This window comes from Diceros bicornis, chromosome 18 (genome assembly GCF_020826845.1).
Source record: "Diceros bicornis minor isolate mBicDic1 chromosome 18, mDicBic1.mat.cur, whole genome shotgun sequence".
Classification (NCBI taxonomy): domain Eukaryota; kingdom Metazoa; phylum Chordata; class Mammalia; order Perissodactyla; family Rhinocerotidae; genus Diceros; species Diceros bicornis.
The window spans coordinates 50,680,523-50,707,770 of NC_080757.1; the positions used below are offsets into that span (position 1 = coordinate 50,680,523).

At 36.1% G+C, this 27,248-nt stretch overlaps 1 protein-coding gene across 2 annotated transcripts in view; it reads right to left on the reverse strand.

Moving 5' to 3' along the window:
* Positions 1 to 27,248, reverse strand: part of ABCA5 (ATP binding cassette subfamily A member 5) — a 78,328-nt gene that overhangs the window by 19,613 nt on the left and 31,467 nt on the right. For both annotated transcript variants that reach the window (XM_058561442.1, XM_058561443.1), the window contains 12 exons: positions 26,195 to 26,370; positions 25,541 to 25,660; positions 24,067 to 24,205; positions 22,930 to 23,020; positions 22,601 to 22,740; positions 21,526 to 21,645; positions 18,553 to 18,754; positions 15,757 to 15,926; positions 13,289 to 13,416; positions 12,724 to 12,864; positions 9,828 to 9,941; positions 47 to 217 (listed from right to left, as the gene is read on the reverse strand). In XM_058561442.1, coding sequence (XP_058417425.1) covers positions 47 to 217; positions 9,828 to 9,941; positions 12,724 to 12,864; positions 13,289 to 13,416; positions 15,757 to 15,926; positions 18,553 to 18,754; positions 21,526 to 21,645; positions 22,601 to 22,740; positions 22,930 to 23,020; positions 24,067 to 24,205; positions 25,541 to 25,660; positions 26,195 to 26,370 — 1,712 coding nt within the window. The remainder of the gene's footprint in view (positions 1 to 46; positions 218 to 9,827; positions 9,942 to 12,723; positions 12,865 to 13,288; positions 13,417 to 15,756; positions 15,927 to 18,552; positions 18,755 to 21,525; positions 21,646 to 22,600; positions 22,741 to 22,929; positions 23,021 to 24,066; positions 24,206 to 25,540; positions 25,661 to 26,194; positions 26,371 to 27,248) is intronic.

Consider the following 27,248-nt stretch of genomic DNA (forward strand, 5'->3'; position numbering starts at 1 on the left):
AACATTTTACTTAAAAATAGCATGAGTACAACTGATGTTAACTTACCACAGAAAGGAACTTTACAGCATAAAAATATAATCCATAATGAAATGCAAATAAACTTCCTAGCATCAAAATAAGAACAAGAAAAAATAAGGGGATATCAACAATAGCTTGTCCAATCCAATATGCCGATGGCAAAAGACCTGAAAGTTTAAGTTGAGTATAAGCTTTGATCTAAAAGAAAAAAGGGAAAAAACGGATTATAATTTTAAACATTTGCAAACAAAAAACTCTAGCAAATTATTGTAGAACTCTTAATTTTACATCAACAAAACAATAAGGGTCACATTACAGATCTACAAGTAATAAAAGCCCTCTTTAGAGCTAAGTATAAATTCCATTTAGCCTTTAATTTGGCTCATTATTTCTAAGATATAACAAAATAACAATTTCAACAAAATTTTTCAGAATCAGAATACAGCAGAGCAGCTAAGAAACACAAAACTAAAATAAAGCAAAAGGCGTTCACAGAAGTAAAGGCTGTGCAAGCAGTAAGGAGCCAAAACATTGCTGCTTTTGAAAATCTGTGGAAATAGATGGAAAAATATGTTTTAAACAGGAAAAGGACTCTCACTTTTAAAAATTAACCTTTCATGAAAACGCTAACAAACTGCCAAGTAACCTCTGCATTTACAAAGGGCTTTCAGGTTAGGCATGACACCTGGTACTGATAATGCATTTAAAAGCCACCTATAGGATGGGCGGAGTCAAGATGGCGGCGTAGGCAGACTCTGAACTCACCTCCTCCCGCGGACACAGCCAATTTACAACTACTGGTGGAAAAATTACCCCTGAGACAGAACTGAAAACTGGATGAGAGGAACTCCTGCAACAACGGACAATCCTAACTGGGGTAGAAGAGGCAGAGACCCCCTTCCGGAGAGGAAAAACGCCGCCTTCACAAGCCGCCAGCTTCACGGCTGCCTGGAGCAGCTCACAGGTACGCAGCCTCCCTGGAGGCACGGGGCCCTGAGCTGGGGAGCGCCCCCGTTGTGGGCATTTTGTGGACCCAGCAAAATCGAGACCAGCGGCATAATATCTGACTTTGCCTGCTGCTAAAGCATTGGGGAGGACCCCCAGAAAACCCGCTTCACAAAGAAACTAAAACTGGCTCTTAAAGGGCCCACACACAAACTCACCCGTTCCAGAAAGCATCCTAAAATCACCAGAAAGAAAGGTGCACAGTGCTTTGGTGACAAGAGACTCACCTAATAGGCCCTGAGTGTATCTCGGTGAGGGGTGAGACCTCTCCAGGGACAGGGACATTGGCGGCGGCCATTGTTGTGGCCTGGTGTGAGCATGCTGACACAGACGCCATTGGAGTTCTCCCTGAGGCCTGCTAGCCCAGGGTCTGCTCCACCCGCTAGAGCACCGATTTAACCCAGCTCAGCCAGGGCAGACAGCCCACCCTAGAGACTGGCCCCACCCAACAACAAGCCCTCAGGCAACGTGTGGGCCTGCATAGATTGGTGACTGGATTCTCTGCAGCCTGGCAACTGAGCCGACTTGAGCGGGCAGGGTGTGCACAAGGAGCGGGTGGAGAGTGTGGGGCAGTGGCGGAGTGTGTGGGGCTCCCGCCGTGGTGAGACTGGGTCCGCTTGGGGAGGTCGGGGCGCTCACACTGGGCAGGACTGTGTTGGCAGTGGTGTGGACCTGTGGGCAACAGGGCTTGTCAGCTGCAGAAGACTTGTGCTTCTCAAAGACCCACATAGGAGGTTTGCCCCACCTTCCAAAGCCTGAAACAATTGGGTGCTCCTGTGCCTGAGGCCAGCCCCACCCAGCTGCAATCCTCAGAGAGCTGACAAGAGACCTAATAGGCTAGAGGCTTACAGCAATTGTAAGGCCCTGAGCCTAACAACCTGCCACGCTGGGGGCCTACTCAATTAAAAGAAATACTGCAACACAAATGTGGTATTAGAACTTACAGCCAACCGTGCTGGGGCTCCCCACACCTGATAAAGAGACGGAAGGGCCCACAACAACTACAAGCAGCTGAGCATTACAACAGCTAGCCAGGAGCATAACTCAGCCTCCCTGGGCGCCTATAGGGAGAGCTAACAGGCCACAATAGAAGGACACACGTAGCCCACATAGGGGTCACCCCTGGAACATTGAGAACTGAGGGAAGCACACTGGAAGCCTCCTAAGGCATCACTTACATAAGGTCACCTATCCAAGAGCAGGAGACGTAGCTGACCTACCTAATACGTAGAAACAAGCACAGGGAAAGAGGCAAAATGAGGAGGCAAAAGAATACATTCCAAGTAAGGGAACAGGACAAAACCCCAGAAAAGGAACTAAGTGAAACAGAAATGAGCAACCTACCTGACAGAGAGTTCAAACTAAGAGTGTTAAGGCTGCTCACTGATCTGGGGAGAAGAATAGATGAACTCAGTGAGAATGTCAACAAAGAAATGGAAGATATAAAAAAGAACCAATCAGAAATGACAAATACAATACTGGAAATGAAAAATTCATTAGAGGGACTCAAAAGCAGAGTAGAGGATACAGAAGAACGGATCTGTGAGCTAGAAGAAAGACTAGAAGAAACTACCCAAGGTGAACAGGTAAAAGAGAAAAGAATTAAAAAGAGTGAGGACAGTCTAAGGGACCTCTGGGACAACATCAAGCGCACTAACATCCATGTTATAGGTGTCCCGGAAGGAGAAGAGCGAGACAAGGGGGCAGAGACTCTATTTCAAGAAATAATAGATGAAAACTTCCCAAACCTAAGGAAGGAAACAGACATCCAGGTACAGGAAGCACAGAGAGCCCCAAACAAGATAAACCCAAAGAGGCCCACAACAAGACATATCATAATAAAAATGTCCAGAATTAAAGATAAAGAGAGAATCCTAAAAGCCGCAAGAGAATGTCAAGTTACATATAAAGGAAACCCCATAAGGCTATCAGCTGACTTCTCAGCAGAAACCTTACAGGCCAGAAGAGAATGGCACGATATATTTAAAGTGCTAAAAGGAAAAAACTTACAGCCAAGAATACTCTACCCAGCAAAGTTATCATTCAAAATGGAAGGAGAGATCAAAATTTTCCCAGATAAGCAAAAATTAAAGGAGTTTGTCACCAAGAAACCAGTGCTACAAGAAATGTTAAAGGGACTGATTTAAGGGGAAAAGAGAAGACTATAAATAGGAAAAATTATTTATTTCCATGATTAGAACGTAATGGATACAAATGTACAAAAAAGAGGTTAGATATGATATCAAAAACATAAAAGGAGGGAGGAGGGGAGTTAAAGAGTACAGCTTTCAGACAGAGGTCAAACTAAAGTGACCATCAGTTCTGTATAGAAGAAGTAAGGAACAGAGAAGGACTACTAAAACACTGAGAAAAAAAAAAAAAGTTAAAAAATGGCAGTAAGTACATACTTATCAATAGCTACTTTAAACGTCAATGGACTAAATGCTCCAATTAAAAGGCATAGGGTGGCTGACTGGATAAAAAAACAAGACCCATATATATGCTGCATACAAGAGACACACTTCAGACCTAAAGACACTCACAAACTGAAAGTGAAGGGATGGAAAAAGATACTCTACGCAAATGGCAATGAAAAGAAAGCTGGGGTAGCAGTACTCATATCAGACAAAATAGACTTTAAAACAAAAACTGTAAAAAGAGACAAAGAAGGGCATTACATAATGATCAAGGGAACAATCCAACAAGAGGATATAACACTTGTAAATATCTATGCACCCAATGTAGGTGCACCTAAATATATAAAGCAATTATTAACAGACATAAAAACAGAAATAGACAGTAACACAATAATAGTAGGGGACTTTAACACTCCACTTACACCAACGGATAGATCATCCAAACAGAAGATCAATAAGGAAACATTGGCCTTAAACGACACACTACAACAGATGGACCTAGTAGATATATACAGAGCATTCCATCCAAAAACCGAAGAATACACGTTCTTTTCAAATGCACATGGGACATTCTCCAGGATTGATCACATATTAGGCCACAAAACAAGTCTCCATAAATTTAAGAAGATTGAAATAATACCAAGCATCTTTTCTGACCACAACGGTATGAAACTAGAAATCAACTATAGGAAGAAAATCAGAAAAGCCACAAATACATGGAGATTAAACAAAATGCTACTGAACAACAACTGGGTTAACGAAGAAATCAAAGAAGAAATCAAAAAATACCTGGAGACAAATGAAAATGAAAATACGACATGCCAGAATTTATGGGATACAGCAAAAGCGGTTCTAAGAGGGAAGTTTATAGCGATACAGGCCTATCTCAACAAACAAGAAAAATCTCAAATAAACAATCTAACAATGCACCTAAAGGAACTGGAAAAAGAAGAACAAACAAAGCCCAAAATCAGTAGAAGAAGGGAAATAATAAAAATCAGAGCAGAAATAAATGAAATAGAGACTAAAAAAACAATAGAAAAAATTAATAAAACCAAGAGCTGGTTCTTTGAAAAGATCAACAAAATAGACAAACCTTTAGCTAGACTCACCAAGAAAAAAAGAGAGAAGGCACAAATAAGTAAAATCAGAAATGAAAGAGGAGAGGTTACAACAGACACCTCAGAAATACAAAAGATTATAAGAGAATACTATGAAAAGCTATATGCCAACCAATTCGACAATCTGGAAGAAATGGATAAATTCTTAGAATCATACAACCTTCCAAAACTGGATCAAGAAGAAGTAGAGAATTTGAATAAACCAATCACCAGTAAGGAGATCGAAACAGTAATCAAAAACCTCCCCAAAAATAAAAGTCCAGGACCAGACGGCTTCCCTGGTGAATTCTACCAAACGTTCAAAGAAGACTTAATACCTATCCTTCTCAAACTCTTCCAAAAAATTGAGGAGGGGGGGAAGCTCCCTAACTCATTCTACGAAGCTGACATCACCCTGATACCAAAACCAGACAAGGACAACACAAAAAAAAAAGAAAATTACAGGCCAATATCACTGATGAACATCGATGCGAAAATCCTCAACAAAATACTAGCAAGTCGCATACAACAATACGTTAAAAAGATTATACACCATGATCAAGTGGGATTTATTCCAGGTATGCAGGGATGGTTTAACATTCGCAAATCAATCAACGTAATACACCACATTAATAAAATGAAGAACAAAAATCACATGATCATCTCAATAGATGCAGAGAAAGCATTTGACAAGATCCAGCATCCATTTATGATAAAAACTCTGAATAAAATGGGTATAGAAGGAAAGTACCTCAACATAATAAAGACCATATATGAGAAACCCACAGCTAATATCATCCTCAATGGTGAAAAACTCAAAGCTATCCCTCTAAGAACAGGAACCAGACAAGGATGCCCACTGTCACCACTCCTATTTAACATAGTATTGGAAGTCCTAGCCAGAGCAATCAGGCAAGAGAAAGAAATAAAAGGGATCCAAATTGGAAAGGAAGAAGTGAAACTGTCACTATTTGCAGATGACATGATTTTATATATAGAAAACCCTAAAGAATCCACCAGAAAACTTTTAGAAGTAATAAACGAATATGGTAAAGTTGCAGGATACAAAATCAACATACAAAAATCACTTGCATTTCTGTACACTAACAACGAAGTAGCAGAAAGAGAAATTAAGAATACCATCCCATTTACAATTGCAACAAAAAGAATAAAATACCTAGGAATAAACTTAACCAAAGAGGTGAAAGATCTGTACACCGAAAACTATAAAACATTTCTGAAAGAAATTGAAGAAGACACAAAGAAATGGAAAGATATTCCGTGCTCTTGGATTGGAAGAATTAACATAGTTAAGATGTCCATACTTCCTAAAGCCATCTATAGATTCAATGCAATCCCTATCAAAGTTCCAACAACATTTTTCACAGAAATAGAACAAAGAATCCTAAAATTTATATGGAACAACAAAAGACCCCGAATAGCTAAAGGAATCCTGAGAAAAAAGAACAAAGCTGGAGGTATCACACTCCCTGATTTCAAAATATACTACAAAGCTATAGTAACCAAAACAGCATGGTACTGGCACAAAAACAGACACACGGATCAATGGAATAGAATCGAAAGCCCAGAAATAAACCCACACATCTATGGACAGCTAATCTTTGACAAAGGAGCCAAGAACATACAATGGGGAAAAGAAAGTCTCTTCAACAAATGGTGTTGGGAAAACTGGATAGCCATATGCAAAAAAATGAAAGTAGATCCTTACCTTACACCATACACAAAAATTAACTCCAAATGGATTAAAGACTTGAATGTAAGACCTGAAACTGTGAAACTTCTAGAAGAAAACATAGGCAGTACGCTCTTCGACATCGGTCTTAGCAACATCTTTTCAAACACCACATCTGACCGGGCAAGAGAAACAATAGAAAAAATAAAAAAATGGGACTACATCAAACTAAAAAGCTTCTGCACAGCAAAGGAAACCATCAACAAAACGAAAAGACAACCTAACAATTGGGAGAAGATATTTGCAAACCATACATCTGATAAGGGCTTAATCTCCAAAATATATAAAGAACTCATGCATCTCAACAACAAAAGAACTACCAACCCAATTAAAAAATGGGCAAAAGATCTGAACAGACATTTCTCCAAAGAAGATATACAGATGGCCAACAGACACATGAAAAGATGTTCAAAATCACTAATTATCAGGGAAATGCAAATCAAAACTACAATGAGATATCACCTCACGCCCGTCAGAATGGCTATAATTAACAAGACAGGAAACAACAAGTGTTGGAGAGGATGTGGAGAGAAGGGAACTCTCAAACACTGCTGGTGGGAGTGCAAACTGGTGCAGCCACTATGGAAAACAGTATGGAGATTCCTCAAAAAATCAAGGATAGAACTACCATATGATCCAGCTATTCCACTGTTGGGTATTTATCCAAAGAACTTGAAAACACCAATTTGCAAAGGTACACGCACCCCTGTGTTCATTGCAGCCTTATTCACGATAGCCAAGACTTGGAAGCAACCTAAGTGCCCATCAAGGGACGAATGGATAAAGAAGCTGTGGTATATATACACAATGGAATACTACTCAGCCATAAGAAACGACGAAATCCAGCCATTTGTGACAACATGGATGGACATTGAGGGTATAATGCAAAGTGAAATAAGTCAGAGGGAGAAGGTCAAATACCGTATGATTTCCTTCATTAAGTAGTAGATAATAACAACAATAAACAAATACATAGAGACAGAGATTAGATTGGTGGTTACCAGAGGGGAAGGGGGGAGGGAGGAGGGTGAAAGGGATAATTTGGTACGTGTGTGTGGTGATGGGTTGTAATTAGTATTTTGGTGGTGAACATGATGTAGTCCATGCAGAAATAGAAGTACAATGATTTACACCTGAAATTTTTACAATGTTATAAACCAATGTTACTGCAATAAACAAAAAATTTAAAAAAAATAAATAAATAAAAGCCACCTATAGACTCCTGTGTAGTACATACATCTACGTTATTATTACTACCACAATAGCATTTTCATATGTACTAACAGTAAACTTAAATGATCATAGTTTTCCTAACTCTCTCATGGTCTCATTATTTAATTTGAAATTTTAAGTCTTTTATAAATCCAAATATCTAATAATTTTATTCACTTGATTTTTTTCATCTATAAAAACATCTACTCCTGGGGCTGGCCTAGTGGCATAGTGGTTAAGTTCACTCCGCTTCCGCGTCCCAGGGTTTGCAGGTTTGGATCCCGGGTGCGGACCTATGCACCGCTCATCAAGCCATGTGGCGGCGTCCCACATACAAAATAGAGGAAGATGGTTAACAGCTAAGAGATGTTAGCTCAGAGCTAATTTTCCTCAGCAAAAAGAGGAAGAATGGCAACGGATGTTAGCTCAGAGCCAATAGTCCTCACCAAAAATAAAATAAATAAATAAAAATCTACTCCTAGTTATTAAAAGTGCTATATGAAAGAGCTAACCCTAGAGCGAGGTAAAGGAAGCATGGAATATAAAGATTAGTTAAGAAGAGAAACGATTAAAAAAAAGGACAACTTTCATGTTCAATGAATTATAAGAACAAAAACATAAATTTCAATGTAAGTATAAAAACATAAACCAAGTGAAATACAATTATTTTGGATAATCCTTGCTTTCGTCATTCATTCATTGTTGGTGGGAATGTGAAACAGTGTATCCACTCTAGAAAACAGTTTGACAATTTCTTATAAAACTAAACATGCAATCGCTATATGACACAGCAATTGTACTCTTGGGCATTTATCCCAGAGAGATGAAAACTTATGTTCACACAAAAACCTGTACACAAATGTTCAAAGCAGCTTAATTCATAATAGTCAAAAATGAAATAATCCAGATCCACACCATGATATATTACCCAGTAATAAAAAAAAAATGGACTATTGATACATTCAAATTGGATGAATCTCCAGGGAATTATGCTGAGTGAAAATAGCCAATCCTAAAAGAAGATATGCTATGATTCCATTTATACATTCTTGAAATATCAAAATTATAGAAATGAAGAACAGATTAGTGGTTGCCAGAGGTCAGGGAGGTGGTGGGGTGGGTATGTGGGCTTGAAAAGGGCAATAGCAGGGATCTCCGTGGTGATGGAACTGTTCCACATCCTCACTGTATCAATGTCAATATCCTGGGTGTGATACTGTACTACCGTTTTGCAAGATGTTTTTGGGGTAGTGGGAAAGGGTACATAGGATCTTGCTGTATTATTTCTTGCAATCTAATATGAACCCACAGTTATCTCTAAATGAAAATTTTAATTAAAAAACACAGGTTGAAACAAAAAAGAGAAAAATGCAATTGTCTAGTAAGTTTTATATTTGAGTTGCGGGAGTTATGAATTATTCTTTATTTTCTTTATACTTTCCTATATTTTCTAGGTTAGTACAATGAATATATATTTATAAGAGAAAAATTGAATATATTTTAAAACTGTCTCCTGAGATTCATGCATTGCTTTTACACTAAAGAAAATTACTAAAAGATGTAACTGTCTGCTGTGAAGCTTAACCTTATTATTCACCACACTGTGTAAATTAATTTAGACGTATTTCCTTCCATTGAACTAAGAACAGACATGGAAAGAATGAAAATTTTGATTAGAGGAGTAAGAAAGAGATAATCTCAGAAGAGTGGAAGAGTGGAAGGCTTTGAACAGCCAAAAGACTGTACAAGATCACCAACTCACTGGGGACCTCATAAGAGAAAGGAGCAGAAAAGAAGATGAAAGAACACCAAGAACCTCTGGACACACAGTAATGTCTCCTAGGCCCTGATGATCACAATCATTTCCTACCTATTTTTTTTCATTTAACAAAAATTAAATGCCTTATACATTCAACACATTCTATTAAAGGTTAAAGGGGAGAGGCAGTTTAGTGTACCAATTAAGAACATAAGGATCATAGTCAGATCCACTTAGATCCACTACTTAAGTTGAGTCAACCTGGGCACACTATATGAACGTTCACATCCTCCATTTTGTGACCTATAAATAAAGCAGGTAATATAAAACTTACTTCACAATGTTGAAAGATTAAAGAATGTAACTTTTAAAGTACATGGCAGGGACTCAAGTATAAATGATAGTTATTACTATTATTAATAAATGTATTTATACTCCATTTACTTACTCCTGAGGTAATAATTACACAGAAGTCTTGCACTCATGTGAAACAGGTTATTTTTTGTGTGTGAGATATCTTATTAGCAAAGTATACCTGTAATTTTTTTAACTGAGTCATTACCTTATGATTCTCTGCATTTTCCATGGCAAAGTAAGGTGGCATTGCAGTAACAATGATTCCAAGTAAAGCTGCTTGAAAATACAGCTCAATTTTAAAAACGATGTCTGTAATTTCCTGAAAGACAACCACAGAATAAGAAACGGAACTGAGAATCACTTTATATCATCTTACTACTTTCTAAAAGGCTACCAAAACCTCTGAAGAAAAACATTAGGATATCTATCCTAGGCACAGTCTATAGGGAAGAACAGGTGGCAGAGTTAACAGGCAGTGAGCTACAGTACCAACTCTGCTACTTATTAAATAGCTACATGATCCCGGGAAGATCAGTGTACTTCCATTTTCTTATCTACCACACCGAATAATATGGCATATAAATTAAGCTTCACCATTTAATTAAAAATAACAAGGTACATGAAAAGCAGTTAACATGTTCACCAGTGGTCTTATGCAATGCACATGGGCATCTCAGGATAATCTCTGACGCCTTCATTGGTTGCCTGGACTATGCACCAGCTGGGATCTTGGGGTCCTCCTTTTCCCCACTGGGAAAAGCTGTACCCAAGCTCAGCTTCCCACGGAACTAGAAGCTTCTTCGCTCCAGCAGGGGGGACTATAACTCGCACAGGCCCCAACAGTCCTAGTTGCCCTAAGGACCAGGAACAGAGAGCAAACATTTCCAGACTACCCAGTTAACAGCTGGTGCCCCAAGTGCAAACTACCCAGAACCAAGGGTACTGTATTACCCCTCACTTTCAGCAAGGCCCTCTTCTTACCCTTGTTCTGTAAGAAGATATACCCATGGGACAGGAAAGTATTCTGCACTAGAACAGAACCCACACGATGTCTAGCAGACACCCCGGCCCTGGCACACTCCTCCACAGGATGATGTGGAAACACAGTGCATCTTGTTGACCCCAGCCTTCTGAGTTTTTAGCAATAAAGCCAATTCCTTAATTCATGCCATATGACACTGAGGAATTTGTCCCAAACTCTGGTACATTATAGTGGAAGACCCAGATAGAACCAACAAATATGTAAGCTAAGTAGTACAAAAAGTAGAGATTAATGAGACTACAGTTGGAGTCAATCATGCAGAACCTGATAAAGGAAGAAAAAAAAATGTAGAACATTAATAAAACTATATCCATGAATAGTGATTTTTAAAAAGTCTCATTTCTTTCCCCTGGTTTTAAAAAATGGTATGGTTATATGTCAGTGTTTGACAGAAAGTTGAAGATCTTTTGTAATAGTTATAGATACATACAAATGTAGTAACATCATAAAAACACGTATAGGAATTATAATTGTGAATTGTGGTTGTTACTTCACAGAGTAGAAAAGGAACAAGATTGGGGAGGATATACTAGAGGTTTCAACTGTATCTTTAAAGTTTTATTAAATAAAAAAAAGTATGACAAGAAGTTAACATTTGAAACATTTAGGTAGTAGATACATGGTTGTTTATTTTCTGTAGGCTTGAAATATTTCACAAAAAAAATCACAAAAGACGATCTATAACTTCAATGATTTCAACATCACCTATGCACTGGTAATTCACAAATATTTATTTCCTATCCAGAAATCTCTCCAGATTCATACAACCAAATGCCTAACATGTCCATCAAGCAAATGTCACAAGGATAACCAACAACTCAGTAGGCTCAAAACTGAATCAGTATCTTCATTCCACCAAAACAAAACAAAAATCTCTCTTCTGCCTATATTCTCAAAATTGGTGAATGGTACTATTATGCACCACATCACCCAAAACTGTAAGCAATATGACTCCTTTCTTCTCCTCACCTCATGAATGCAACAGTGATGAAGTATGTCACTATGTCACATATTTTTAACATCTTTTTCCCTCTAACACTATTGTTACTGACATTGCATTAATTCAGACACTCATCATCTCCTCTCATCTAAACTATTTAGTAAAAGAATCTCTGATCCGATTTCTTTAACTTTCTTTCCTATCCTCCACCTCAATTCACCCCACAGAAATCCCTCTCCACCTTGGTGCCAGTGAGTTTTTTAAAATGTAAATTTGATGTTAATTTATCCCCATGTCTAAGTATAACTATAATAAGATGAGTACTAAATTAATCTTCGATGTGATTTCCATTTAAAGATGGCAAAAGATTACAGCAAACTAAAAAAGTTTTGGGTGTAGATTACATAGCCATAGAGACAGAAAGTAGATTAGTGGTTGGCTGGGGGTGAGGGGAATTAGGGGGTGATTAACTAATAGGTACAAGGGTTTCTTGGCAGAGTGGTGAAATATAGAAATGATTGTGGTGATGGTTGTAAAACTCTATGAACATAAAAACCATTGAATTATTCACTTTAAATGGGTAAATCAGATAGTGTATGAGGTACATCTCAATAAAGCTGTTAAAAAACAGTATAGCAATAGAAAATAGAAAATGCTATTACAGAAAGATATTTGTCCATTTATTTTTCAATATATGAAAAACAAAACATAAAGATTAAGAGAAAAATGTTGAATATTTTTCTGGAGACTTAATTTTCATATTTATAATCCAACAGTCCTATTTAGAGGAAAAATGACTGTCTGGGTGACTTCTCAAGCTTCTTTCAATACTCAAAGTATCTAGATTTTAGACGAACAATATTCATTTTTAACCTCACTTTTTTTCTATGATTAATATAAAAAATACTTATGCTTTACAAAAGTATCAGTACCAAGACAGAACCTCCTTGACCCTGAAGCAAACTAAGACTCCTGAACCCAGATGTAAACCATCCCCAATTTAAGTTTTAAGACTAGGAAGTGTCACAAGATGAACACTTACAGATTTCGTTTGTTATTATCACTTGGTTTTTAACAGTTATTATGTTTATACACACACATTTTTTTAAGTTTGCTTACTTGAAAGAATGGGGTATTCCACACCTGGATGCTTTCATCAGTCACATTTGAATGATAAAGATAGTAATTACTAATGATATTCATCAATACAGGTAAAGAATAAACCATAGTACTGTTGAAAACAGCTGTAAAAACATAGTCCTACAATTTAAAAAAATAGAGACTTATTACATACTATATATAAATATAGGTAGATATATTGTTGTGACGTATCAAGCTTTTCTCACTAACTAACTAACTATACTAAAAACCAGTTCAACAAATCACAAAAATAATATTCAATAAAAACAGATGAATAAAGACAACCTAGTTTGGAATCTACAGATATTTTGATATTTTAAACAAAAACATAACATAAAAATAAAATTAAATTCTTTGTAGCTTTATATATTAGTCACTCATAAAGGCATAAAATATATTATAAATAAACACAGCTAGTTATTTCCAAGAGTAAATTCTAATTTCCAACTAATGAGATCAAATCAGCAAATGATTAATTTTACAGGAAATATCTTAATCTTTTGTAACTTTCAAATGGGAATTCATTCACATACATTACTCTTACCTTTTCTGAATACATCACGTTTAAAGCTGCACTATGGGGAGCAGCAGACACATAGTCACTGTCATTAAACATCGTCACCATAATGTTCTGGTTTGTGAAAAAGCTAATAAGATCACTGATATCTGAGTCTGGTATTAGAAAATAAGCAAATAATCAAGAATCAGTTTAAATGAGAAATAGATACAGGCTTTTAATAATATCGGACAGTGCTCTTTTTAAAAAAATATTCTATCTTCATTTGATAAGACATGATTAAGAACACCGGCTCTGGAGCCCGTCAGCCTGGATTCAAATCCATGTCAAAACATACACAGGTCGTGGAGCAGAACCTGGCACACAGTAATGATGCCAAGTTTAGCTGCTGCTGCTGCTGCTACTACTATGACTCACATTGGAAGTTTATCTATAATACTCACATGAAATTTGGTTAAACAGTGAGAATAAAAATCTACCTGGCTATTTTGTGTAACAAGACAACCTGGTGGGCTCAGAAAGGTAGAAGCAGGGTGTGCAGTTAGGTAACATCACTTCTTAGAGGATTTCTGTGTGCTTTGAAAAGACAAATTTTATAAATGTCAATTGCGTTAACTGCCTTAAAATACTAAAGCACATAATCAGGTCTCTATCTACATTCTTTAAATTGCCTGGAGCCAAGGGAAAGATCTGGAATCCTCTCTGAGGTTTAAATCTACATCAACGTGTCTGATGAAAGGAAACAGATCCCCTCCACCATCACAAAAGCCAGGATGCAAGGAAGGACAAATGTGACTTGTAGAGAAATCAAAACCAAACAAAGGAAAACACTATCAATAACTGAGGAGCATGGCAGGATGGATCAGACTCAGCACCAAACTTGAGTGTCAGAGAGAATGGCGCTTTTGGTGGTACTACATTCACTCCGAAGCTAGCGTCTTAACTCATCTCTCATCTCCAGCTTGTCAGAGTGGCTCTGCACTTGAGAAGACACCTATGTTATTACTGAAGGTCTGTATCACCTGTGATACAAAAAGCTTTGCAGGGAGGGTAAGATACCACCCAACATATATACACAGAGGCCACTGATTCCTAAAGGACATGTGGCTTCATTTAGGACTAACAACAAGGGCTAGGAAAATATGGGATACATATATAAGCAACTCTAGAAATACTAAAAAATAACAGAAGGAATAAAATTTTGAAAATACTCAGATTTCTGCAGATCAGTGAGAATGCAGTCAAAGCAGAAAGGTTTTAGATACATGTACAAATCCCCACACACAAAAAAATGTCCATGCAGTACTCTATATTTTAGCAAGATGAAATGTCAGTTAAAATCAAAAACAAGAACTCTAATGAAAGAAATAAATTGCAAAACATAACATTTTCTATTCAAGAGTAGTTTTCTATCACTAAATGCCTTCTTCTTCCAAAAGAATAAAGGTTATGTAATAAATTGAGAGCCATATTTTTAAAAGTGATGACTTTTAGAGTAATTTACAATCATCCCTAACTATGATTATTATTTAACACTAGGCAAAGCTCTTTAGTTAATAAGGAATCAAAAAGGAAAGATACTAGATAGTATCTAGTGAAAGATACTTCACTACAGGTGAAGTGTTGGGAAATGTTAAACCCCAAAGAGTTTGTGAGTATAGAAAGGGTTAGATTAAATGCAACTTTCTAATATCTTTCAGCAAGATAAGCAAATGAAGATGCTTTTGTTTTGCTGTAAATTTGCCAGTTAGCTAACCTTGATTTTACTCTCCAAGAACCCTGGGACTATAAACTATCTATGCAGATGGGAGATGTTGTAGGAACAAGTGATCATGTATTAATGAAATTCTGTATTAGGTTTCAATATTTTGAAAAGCAGAATCCTATGTCAGTTTTTTTTATTTGTTCTGAGCCTCACTCAAGACCATATGTTTTTAAATTTTTTTTATATTTGACAACTATGTAATAAGAATAATCAATAGCAAATCCAAAAATATTCATAACAAATTTAATGTATTTGATTATAAATATTTATATCTAAGGCAATTTTTCTTAATTCTAACTAATTTTTCAGAGAGTCCTTGAAGAATTGTTTAAACATTTCTATTTAGATATATAACTACATAAATATTACATACTGTAACTCTTTCTAAAAAGGGTTTTTCAACTTCTGAAGTTTACTTCAGTCGTCACAAACTTTGAAATGAAACATGCTGCTCTGAGAATACGTTGCTACTATTAAAAAAGGAAATTTTATTATTATAAGCAGTATAAATCAGTATTTTTAAAAACTGTCATCCCCACTTACATCAAAGTTTCATTTCTGTAATATATTACTCAGCATCAATACGGAGTTTTCTTTTTTATTTAGATTCGTGCAGACAGATCATGCCTTTACTTTCATATATTTCTAAAATTCCAACCTCTGACTTACATGTACCCCTCAATCCCAAGCCCCAACCAACACACATTCACAGACCTTCACACACTCTCACCAGTAGAATTTTGAAGAAGCAGAGTTGTTTTATATTTATGAGGTTTATCTCCAGGTTTTAGGAAATATAAGTCTGGAACAAGTTTGATGGGAACCACAGCATTTTTAAAAGAGTGATGCACCAGAAACATAAAAATCTGAACTGTGAAAAAAATTAAAAGCAGAAGCAACCTGAAAAGAAAAAAAATAATACAGCTCAAGGTACACTAATATATAAATCTATTAAAAAATCTTCCTTCACATGACAATTAAAGGGTACTCATCAAAAAGAGAGAGAGAGAGAGAAAGAAAAGAAAAAAACTTGGAAAAAACAGCACTTAGAATTTCTACTCTTCAAAATGATCTCATGACAATACTGGACAAAAAGCCAATATTCAATGACAAAATTAAAGGCTATAAAAGCATATTTTAGACCAGAGTCACCCTGAACTTTTTATAGGGCATGTAAACTTGTATAACTTAAAGAACCAGACATTGTATCACATTTACACCTTTATTCTCCTGAAGGAACTACTTCCTGCCCTACCTCTATTCTGACTATTTACTCTCCATACATTTTAGAAAATATATGATACAAAAATATTTTAGACACAATGATGAAAATAAAAACATAGTGAAAACTTGAATGATTATCTTTGTTTTTTTTTTTTTTCTTTTGAGGAAGATCAGCCCTGAGCTAACATCCATGCTAAATCCTCCTCTTTTTGCTGAGGAAGACCGGCTCTGAGCTAACATCTATTGCCAATCCTCCTCCTTTTTTTTTCTCCCCCCCCAAAAGCCCCAGTAGATAGTTGTATGTCGTAGTTGCACATCTTTCTAGTTGCTGTATGTGGGACGCAGCCTCAGCATGGCCGGAGAAGCAGTGCGTCGGTGTGCGCCCGGGATCCGTACCGGGCCGCCAGTAGCGGAGTGCGTGCACTTAACCGCTAAGCCACGGGGCTGGCCCGAATGATTATCTTTGAAATTCATCCTCACCACATTAATTCCCATTGTTCCTCTAGAGGCCAAGCAAGATGTGCTACACGCGCACCTGGTCAAGCACATAATTCTATTGTCCAGTCAAAGTGTCCTCCTACCTAGAGGGCAGATACCCTTCTACGCTATCCTGCAACACAGCTCTACATTATACGTGATAGCTGTCACAAGTGGGTCGAGAGAGCTTAGATTACCACACTTGAGCATTTTTTAATTTTCAGAATCCCTATAATTTTTTAAAAATCATTCTTCAATTGTTGTAAGTACACCTAAACTAGCATTTCCAAAAGCATACTGCATTGAACTCTAGTTCTATAATAAGGTAATAGGTGTTTTACGGTAAAAAAAAATTTCAAGGTTAAATAATATTTGGAAACTCCACATTAAACAAAGTTGAGATAATTTCTTTACCATAGAACCTCTCAGGTGTTTTTATATGCTAATGAATAACTCTTTAAGAGAGGGAATATAAGATACAATATTTTCTAAATGCATAGATGGTCAAATGCATATCTGACCATACGATACTTTTTGTTATGAACTGAATGTTTGTGTCATCCTCCCCACCAAATTCATATTTTGAAGCCCTAATGCCCAATGTGATGGCATTTAGAGGTGAGGCCTCTGGGAGATAATCAGGAGTAGATGAGGTCTTGAGGGTATGGCTCTCATTGATGGTATTAGTGCTCTTATGAGAAGAGACACCAGAGAGCTTGCTCTGTCTCTTCTCCTGTGCATGCACAAAGAAGTCATGTGAGCACACAGCTAGATGGTGGCCGATCTGCAAGCCAGGAAGAGACTCCTCACCAGAACTCGACCATGCTGGTACTCTAATATGATTTCTACCCTCTAGGACTGTGAGAAAATAAGTTTCTGTTGTTCAAGCCACTCAGTCTATGTTATTTTGTAATGGGAGTCTGAGCAAAGACACTTTGCTGTTTTTCAGCGAGTATTTTACGAGAATAGTGTTGAGTGAAATAAACTGAAACATACTGATTTAAATAAATATTTTTCTTTCAGTAATGCTGACAGTAATAAATCTGATACATTTCTTTGCTACTGAATAAATTAGGGCAAAAAAGCAAATGAATTCAGCATATTTCAAAAACATAACAATACTCTTATTCTTGATTATTAAGTTTTATTTCTACTGTCATTCTGGATCTAACAAGATAGGCGAGTGGTATTTGAAAGTACTTAATGTTATTTCCAAATAATTCAATGTCTAACACCCCATGAGAACCTAAATGAGAGAGGCAAAGCTAAGTTGAAAAGATGTCATTTTGATCCCAGTTCTACCAGCTATAAAGCCTTCCTTATAGTTTAGTTTCTTCATCTGATAAGAAGGGATAAAACTTATTCCTGCTGTATACAAAAAGTGGCTATAAATATTAGTAATAGATGCAAAATAATTGTGAAAAATATAAATGCAAAATAAAATTTAAATATAATGACAATAATTCAAAAACTACACAATTAGAGAATATTATTTGTCACTCCCTCATTTTATAGATGAGACAAAAATGCTAGTTCAAAAAAAGAGTAAAGCTCTAATGGTATTCGAAGAAATCACTAAAAGCATAATTTTCTTCTCAGACATTGTGAAAATATAGTTTTATCTTTCAAAACTACATAGATTATTTATGTCTACATTTTAAATAATATAATTTAATATAATATTTATATTATAATATAATATAATAATAATTTAATATAATATTTAAAAAATAATAATATGTCTACATTTTAAAAATTAAGATGGTAAATTCAATTTGTATCCTTAAAAAAACAACTCATCAGCCAGCAGAGTGATTATACTTACACTGATCTCACTGATTTACTTTCACGTTTCAAGGTAAGGAAATGAAACTTGGCTATTGTATACACCTGCTGTTTCCAAAGGCTCATGGTGCTCACTAGAGAAGCCTTGGTTTCAGAAAGAATAAGTAAGCTCTGCTCCATTTCATCAAAAGATTTTGAATCCATTTCCTCTTCTGGTGGCTGCTGAGTAAATACACTATAATCTATTTGCCAAAAGATAACAAAAAGATAGAAAATTAAGATATATTCCTTAAAAGGATGAAAATCTTTCTGAAGCACGTAAATTTTAAAGAAGCACACAACTGGCGGTGATGTAAGGACAAATGGAACTCTCATGTACTTCAGCAATATTATCAAAACTGAACATACGCATATCTTATGACCCAAGAAACTCTCTATTAGGTATAAACCGAACAGAGATATGTAAGATATGTACATAGGTTCACCAAAACACATGTACAAGAATATTCTTAGCCAGTACTCTATCCAGAATAGCCATAAACTGGGAAGAGCCCAAAAGTCTATGAACAGGTGAATGAATAAATAAGTTGTGAAATACTCCTGTAACAGAATAGTGCAAAACAATGAAAGTGAACCATCTACGGTACAGGAGTTTGAATCTTACAAACGTAACATTAAGTAAAAGAAGCCAGAAGCAAGAGACATACTATATGATTGACTGCACTAAACCAGAAACAGACAAAACTAATCAATGAGATAGAAACCAGGATATCTTATTTTTATAACAGTGATTCAATTTAAAAGAGATGAAAAATAATGAAAAGATATGAAAATTGGCTTCAGTATGATGAGAGCCACAAAGAGGGAACTTCTTAGACTTATGCTAGATTTAAAAAATGAGTAAACATTAAAAATTTTAAGAGTGGAATGGAATAATGCATAAAATATTATTTAAGTACAATCTGGTTATCTTGGCATCTTACCAACTTAACAGTTTAGATGAATGACTTAGTAAGATAAACAAGTCCAATCCCTCTCTTCCTCTGATACAGTGGACTAATCAAACTAAAAAAGGTGTTAAAATATTGTATATTACAATCATGGTATTCCAGGAGCATCAATCTACCTTCTACAGAATTTGATATACACTAACCTTTGAAAAATAAAACGATCAAAATCAGCCAAACTGAAAGCAAGCTGATGTTAAAAGTAAATTTATTTTGCACGGTGGATTTAAAGGTACTATAGAAAAAAGCCAGTAACACCTAGATAGAGCACACCCTTATCTTTATCCCCACCACCCAAAAACATTTCTAGAAACTACTTCATATACTTCAAAATATTTAGCAACACATGTACAAGCATCTTCTCCATCTAATTCTCTTGCATCATCCTAAGTATTACAAACATATTCGTTGATAATGCATTCTACATCCTGATCTCTAACTTCCTTTATTTCCTCTATTCCTACACCCTATCTCTACCCAATTTCATCAAACTGGATGCAAGCCTCAGTTTAAGCTCTTATTATCTTTTAACTGTATAAGATCCAAAATTTGGGGGCTGGCCCAGTGGCGCAAGAAGGTAAGTGCGCGTGCTCCGCTGCGGCGGCCCAGAGTTCGCTGGTTGGGATCCCAGGCGCACACTGACACACCGCTTGTCAAGCCATGCTATGGCGGCGTCCCATATAAAGTAGAGGAAGATGGGCACGGATGTTAGCCCAGGGCCAATCTTCCTCGGCAAAAAAAAAAAAAAAGATCCAGAATTTGTATGTGAACTTTCCCTCTCTGACTGCAATCTGATATGTGCTCATCATAAACTTGACTTTTCTCTTTTCTCCATGTTTGAGAGAAACATCTCCATTTCCTTCACTCTCCTGACCTACCACCACAACCATCTTGCTAACCTTCAATCATAAGAAAAGCTTCCTCAACTCACATTCTCACCTTAAACTACACAGATCCACTGAAATTGCTCTGGTCAAGGTCACCACTGGCTTCCACACTACCAAATCCCCCACTGTCTTCTCTGTTACCAAAACCATCTTTTCTGTTCTCATCTTATTCTTCACAGCAACCAGAATTGGCCACTTCCTCCTTCCTAAGCATCATTTGCCTTGGTTTTTACATCTCCTTTTATGAAGAAAGAATGAACAATAATGGCTCCTTTTTAGCCCTTTTTGGCCCTTCATTGCTCAATCTCAGGGCTTGCCCCTCTACTCGTTTCTATACTCTCTACCTAAGTGATTTCATCCAATCCCATGGCACCATCTACATGTAACTCCAGAATTTGTATCTTCAGCCCTAACATTTTCACTTAGCTCCAAATGTGTTCCACTTAGACGTCAAATAATATAGCCAAATTCATGCCTGGATTCCTTCTTTCCACCAACCTACTCCTTCCCCATTCTCAGGAAATGGCAATTTCATTCCCAGTTCTCAAGCCAAAAGCTTAGCAATAATTCTTGATTCCTCTTTTTCCCCGACCTCTAACACTTAATCTATCAGCAAGTCATCACCAGGATCACTAATATAACCCAAATCTGCTCATGTTTCCCTATTCTCACTACCATCCTAGTTCAATCTAAGATTAAGTGTAACAGTTTCCTAACTGGTCTTCCTGCTGCCACACTTCCTTTACAATCCACTCATCATTCGACAACCAGGATGCATTTTTTAACAATGCAAATCAGATCATGTTACTCCTTTGCTTTAAAATTGAAAAATCTTCACTTACTTAGATTTTTCTTGCCATCGAGGTCTCAGTTTAAATATCATCTCAACGAAGTCTTCCCTGAAGATACAATCTAAGTTATCTGCCCCCGAAGACCACCCCATTCTTTCCTTCATAACTCTTAGCCCTATCAGTAAATATCTCTATTACTTATCTATTTACCTTTTGTTTCTGCCCTTTCTCCCCCAAAATATAAATTTCACATGCTTATACAATTATTTGTCTTGTTCACCATCTGTCTGGTTCATTGCCTAAAATGTTTTGCTAGTTTTGTTTTTACCTGCTTGGTCAATTTCTGCTTCAACTTCCAGCTTTAAAAATACATCTTCCAAAGTAGTCATGGAAACACCATAAGAAATAACACCCAAATTTGAATGAATATCTAGATCAGAAAATAAACCTAAAAGAAAAAGATGAAAGAATGTTGTGTAGTTAAGCATACTATCATGAATTATTCTAAAATATCCTTTAAAAATAGGAAATGACTAACTTTACTCTACTACCACAGTGGTTCTCAAACTTTTTGGTCTCAGGAACCCTTTAACATTCTTATAAATTGCTAAGGACCCCAAGGAATATTTGTTTATGGAAATATATCTATTAGATATTTATCATATTATAAATTAAAACTAAGAAATATTTTACAGACAGAATGATAGGTAGGGTTCATTAAATTGGCATATGTACTTCAATCCAGTTAATTAATGATTCATTTTTCTTTCTCGAAAGAAATTATTTAAACAGAAAATTTCTGTCTAATTATGAGATAAATGCAATGGGAATTCTACACAATATCTATATAAGTAATATCCTTTTAAGAGACCCCTAAACAGATAAAGGAGACTACACAATATCTACATAAGTAATATCCCTGTAAGAGATTCCTAAACAGATAAAGGAGACTGAGTTTCAGTTCCTCATTATAAAGTGGAAAAATAATGCTACAATTAAAATAATTCCAGAGTTTACCATATAATCACGGAATTCACTATGGAATCATGAAACTGGAAAAGAACCTGAGGATATATACAAACGACTATAAATGTGTAAACATCTTATTCCCCGGAGGCCTACAAGCAAATGCAGCAATTTCTTTCTTTCTTGACAACAAAGCAAACACAATTATTTACTTAACAAATTGGTTACAGTTTATTGCATATTGTAACAAAAACAATACATTAGCTTGTAGTATTTCTGATTTTCAAAAGTAAAATAAAGCAGAAACGAAATATTAACTCTGGCCACGTAGGAGCATGTAAATTTACACAGAAAAGTAAACAAGAAAGTAAATCAAGAAAACCTATTCCCAGTGCAAGATCCTGGTTCAACAACAAGAATCTGAAAGTAGGTAATACCTGAGAATTTGTCCATGTCCTTAAAGGGCAAGCTATACACAAGTTGTTGGTCATTTTGTTGTAATAAAGTAGCTCCAGGTATGTGTTGTTTAACCAGAGAAGAAAGAGATTCCGTAGCACAATATCTTTCTATGTACATGCTAGAGAAAACAAAAAATCATACTTTTTTTATGATTACTCAGTAAACATCCAAAAGTAAATTCTGAATGCTGTAAGTTAAAGTTAGTGCCATAAAAAAAAGGCCAAAGCACATTATGGAAGACCCTAAATACAACAACAGTATATCAAGAATACAATAATGAACAAAGTCAATAAAGAATGAATGATACCTCAGGCGGTAGCCAATCCCCCATTTACTTTTGAGAAAAATTGAAGAACCAACACATTTCAACATTCCTTGTGATATGACAGCTTTCCTATCTGTAAACAGAGATTTGCATTTCAATTTTTAAGTTAGTAACAGCATTAATAATTGGCATTCATATTTTATGGAGTACCTCTTCCTAAAGGGCTTACTAATACAAGTGCTTTCAATTTCCTTTATAAACACATGTAAAAAAGACAAAAAAGCAATGAAAACAAAATGTTTTTTTTAAAAACAAAGATACTACTGAAAAAATGAATCACATAACCTATTTATTAGATTATATTATAAACAGAAGTTGCTCTAGCATTTCAAACTCCTGGATCTTGTCACAGTTATTAAAAACCATGTGTTGGCTTAAATCTAGATTCTTTATATATGTGGCTATGTTTAAAATTGTGCAGAAAACAGTTAACATAGCAGGCCTGAGACCGTTATTCTTAGAAAGACCTGCTTACAAGGCTGGCCCTTGACTGGTGTCTGGAAACCTGGATTTTAAGAGCATTCTCATCATTCCCAGAACAGATAAGGGTGGCTCACTGTACCTAAACTGTACAAACAATGTAAATTATGGTTAACACCTCCTTTCCTTCTGGGAGTCTGGAATTTTGGTATATGCTAGGCAGAGGGTGCCTACATGACCAGCACCCAACAAAAACCTTGCGCAGTGAGTCTCTAATGAGCTTCCCCAGGAGAAAACATTTCACACGTGTTGTTAACAACTCATTGCTGGAGAAATTCAGCGCATCCTGTGTGACTCCGTTGGGAGATTCTTGGAAGCTTCTGTCTGGTTCCTTTAGACTTTGTCCCATGTGCCTCTTCCCTTTGCTGACTTTACTTTGTATCCTTTCAGTTTCACTGTCACAAATCATACCCATGAATATGACTATGCAAGTCTTATGAGTTCTCCTAGCAAATTATTGAACCTGGGGTGGCCTCAGGGACTCTCCAATACAAAAATATGTAGTTTTTAAAAATTTTAAAGCTTTTTTGTGAAGAACGCACAGTTTCTTTATTTACTCCTCAGGATTTAGCATCTCTACGTCCAATCTCCCATTTGGCCCCATAACCTTATCCTTCAAAAATAAAGTAAAAATCTCACCAGCAAGAATGTCAGCTTCATCCATGAAATGAGTACTAAACACTGTCACTCTATTAGATTTTCTGTATTTTAGAAGATTCCAAACAATATGACGAGAACAGGGGTCCATTCCAGCTGTTGGTTCATCTAGCAAGAGTATCTGTGTGAAAAGGGATGGCAAAGGCAAGGAACCCTCAGGAAAACCAAAATACATAAAATTTATGTGGACACTTTAACACTTCTCCATTCCAAGTTACTATTTCCAATCATAAATATATTAGACCTGAGTTTTTCACTCATATGTGAGTTAACACAATTTTTTTGTGTGTGTGTGAAGAAGATCAGCCCTGAGCTAACATCCAATGCCAATCCTCCTCTTTTTGCTGAGTAAGATTCGCCCTGAGCTAATATCCCTGCCCATCTTCCTCTACTTTATATGGACGCCGCCACAGCATGGCTTGACAAGCGTTGTGTCAGTGCGCGCCTGGGATCCGGGCCTGTGAACCCGGGGCCGCCGAAGCGGCACTTGCACACTTAACCACTTGCACCACTGGGCCGGCCCCCTAACATACATTTTAAAAATTATTAGTTTGGCACGTGAATACTTTCCTTGGTTTAATTTTAAAAGACTAATGTCTGTGATATATAAGACATAAGCATAATAACAATCAGATAAACAAAAAAATAAAACATTAAGTATACTGCTTTTATCTGAACGATTAAATTTTGTAGATCTAACAATCGCTTGTTAGAGAAGTATGTCCTATATTAGTTCAAAGGAAGCAATTTGTTTTAAGATTATCTTTGATTTCAAACACATGGTGGTGGGGTTTGGGAGGAAGCTAAATGAACACAAAGCCAGAACAGAGAGCCATCCCCAAGCTGCAGCAGCAAGGGGAAATGTGGCAGGATGGTAGAAACCAATGGGGCTCCTGGCTGCAGGCACGTACCTGGCAGCTTTCTAGTACTGTGCATTGTATCAGCTGGTTCTCTGTTTCTACAAGACAGAGAACAGCACAAAACAGACATACAAAATTAAGTAAGCAGGGCAGTGAAAAACTGAACTATTCCTTTGATTTTATTTTTAAATTTTTATTATGAACTATTACAAATATAGAGAAAACCATAAAGAATAATAGACCAATACTATTATAGCCACCACTGAAATTTAAGAAATTTTAGTAAATTTAAAATGTTACTTTTTGGCCATTTTCTTGAGATCTTTTTTTAAAGAAATAAAACACTGCAGATATAACTAAAGTCCATCCTTCCCATTCCCCTTCCTAGAAGTGACCACTGTCATAAAGATGTTAGATATCTTTCTGACTTCAGTTTTAAAATCTTATTACTATAATTACATCCATAATAATGTACAGTATTTTATGTATGTTCAAACTTCACATAATGTGTGTATGTGTACATATCTTTCTACAACCTAGTTTTTTATTCAACACAATTTAAAATTATCTCATCAGGGACACTAATATTTGTTTACCTTTGGATTCCCAAGAACAGCAATTCCTAAAGACAGTTTTCTTTTTTGACCACCACTTAACTTTTTAGCTTGATTATCTTTGATAGCCTGCATGTCTAAATCCAGTAAAACCTTCTGCACCTGTAAAAGTAAAGTGTGAACAATATTATTTTTTAAATCACACCAATTACATAATTATCAATATTAGTTTTTAAGTGTTCAATTTTTAATACCAACTTCAAAAATGTTCTTTTAGTATATAATTTAATTTTGACATATATTCATATACAATTTTGAAACAACAGATAACAAGATTCCTGATGGAAAGGTCTGTTTTACTTCTGTGACTTCCTGGGTAGTCGGGAAGGGATCAGTATGAAGGCTCTATGTGTGTGTGTGGCTAGGGGGAGAGGGCAGATCTGAAAGAAAAGGAAGGAAGAAAAGAAACATACTTATATTTAGAGATTAGTATCCTCCAGATGAACAACCACTATTTTATATGTGCTAAAACTTTTACTCCAAATTCTATCTAATTCTTTGTAACGATTTTCTGTTTACTGGCTCAGAACAGGTATTATATTTAGATTTCTAAGCATATTTTTATTACACAAGTTATTACAAAAGGTTATTAATTTACAGGGAATAAAAGTAAAGATTTCTATATGAATAACATACTTCTTGTATTACATTATTGGCTGGTATTCCTTTGATTGAAGCCAAAATGGATAAGTTTTCTTCTACTGTTAAAACATCAAAGTGCATATCTAACTGTGGACAAATGCCGATCATTTTTCTTGCTTCAAACATTTCATCTATTTCTGAGACTCTGTGTCCATATATACAGGCAAATCCTAAAAGCAAAACATATATTTAAATTTATAATAAATATATTAAGTATTAAAAAGTATATATGCTTTATATACACTAATAATTTAGTTACTTGTATGTAATAAACATATAAGGTAAGAGTTAATATAAATTTGGAAGAGAGAACACACCCCCATTTCCATACTATTGGTGATTTGCTTCCACTTATATTCCAATCACATCTTCCTTCATTTTCAGGTCATATTATATAGTGCAAAGAGCAAAAAAACAGAAGCTTCACTGGTGCATTACTTACACTTATATTCCAGTAATAATTTTTCTTCATTTCCAGACATTATGGATTAGCAGAGAGAACAAAGAACTAAAAATTTTCCCCTAAGTAGTTGTGCGGTCTTGAGAAAAATCAGCCTGAATTCCAGCTTTTCTCTTATATAAACTGTGCTAAAATATCCCTCTTAAGAACTGTTAAATCAAGATGATAATGTATGGAAAATCGTTAACAAAAATCATAAATTCTTATATAAATGTCAGATATTATTATTATCATCAAAGAGTGACACAATTAGGAATAAGCAAAAAAATCAAACTAATTTTAAAAGTTAAACTACATTTAAAAAGATGCAGATGCGGGAGCCGGCCCAATGGCGCAAGCGGTTAAGCGTGCGCGCTCCGCTGCGGCGGCCGGGGGTTTGCCAGTTCAGATCCCGGGCGCATACCAACGCACCGCTTGGCAAGCCATGCTGTGGCGGCGTCCCATATAAAGTGGAGGAAGATGGGCACGGATGTTAGCCCAGGGCCAGTCTTCCTCAGCAAAAATAGAGGAGGATTGGCAGATGTTAGCTCAGGGCTGATCTTCCTCACAAAAAAAATTAATAAATAAATAAAATAAAAAGATGCAGAT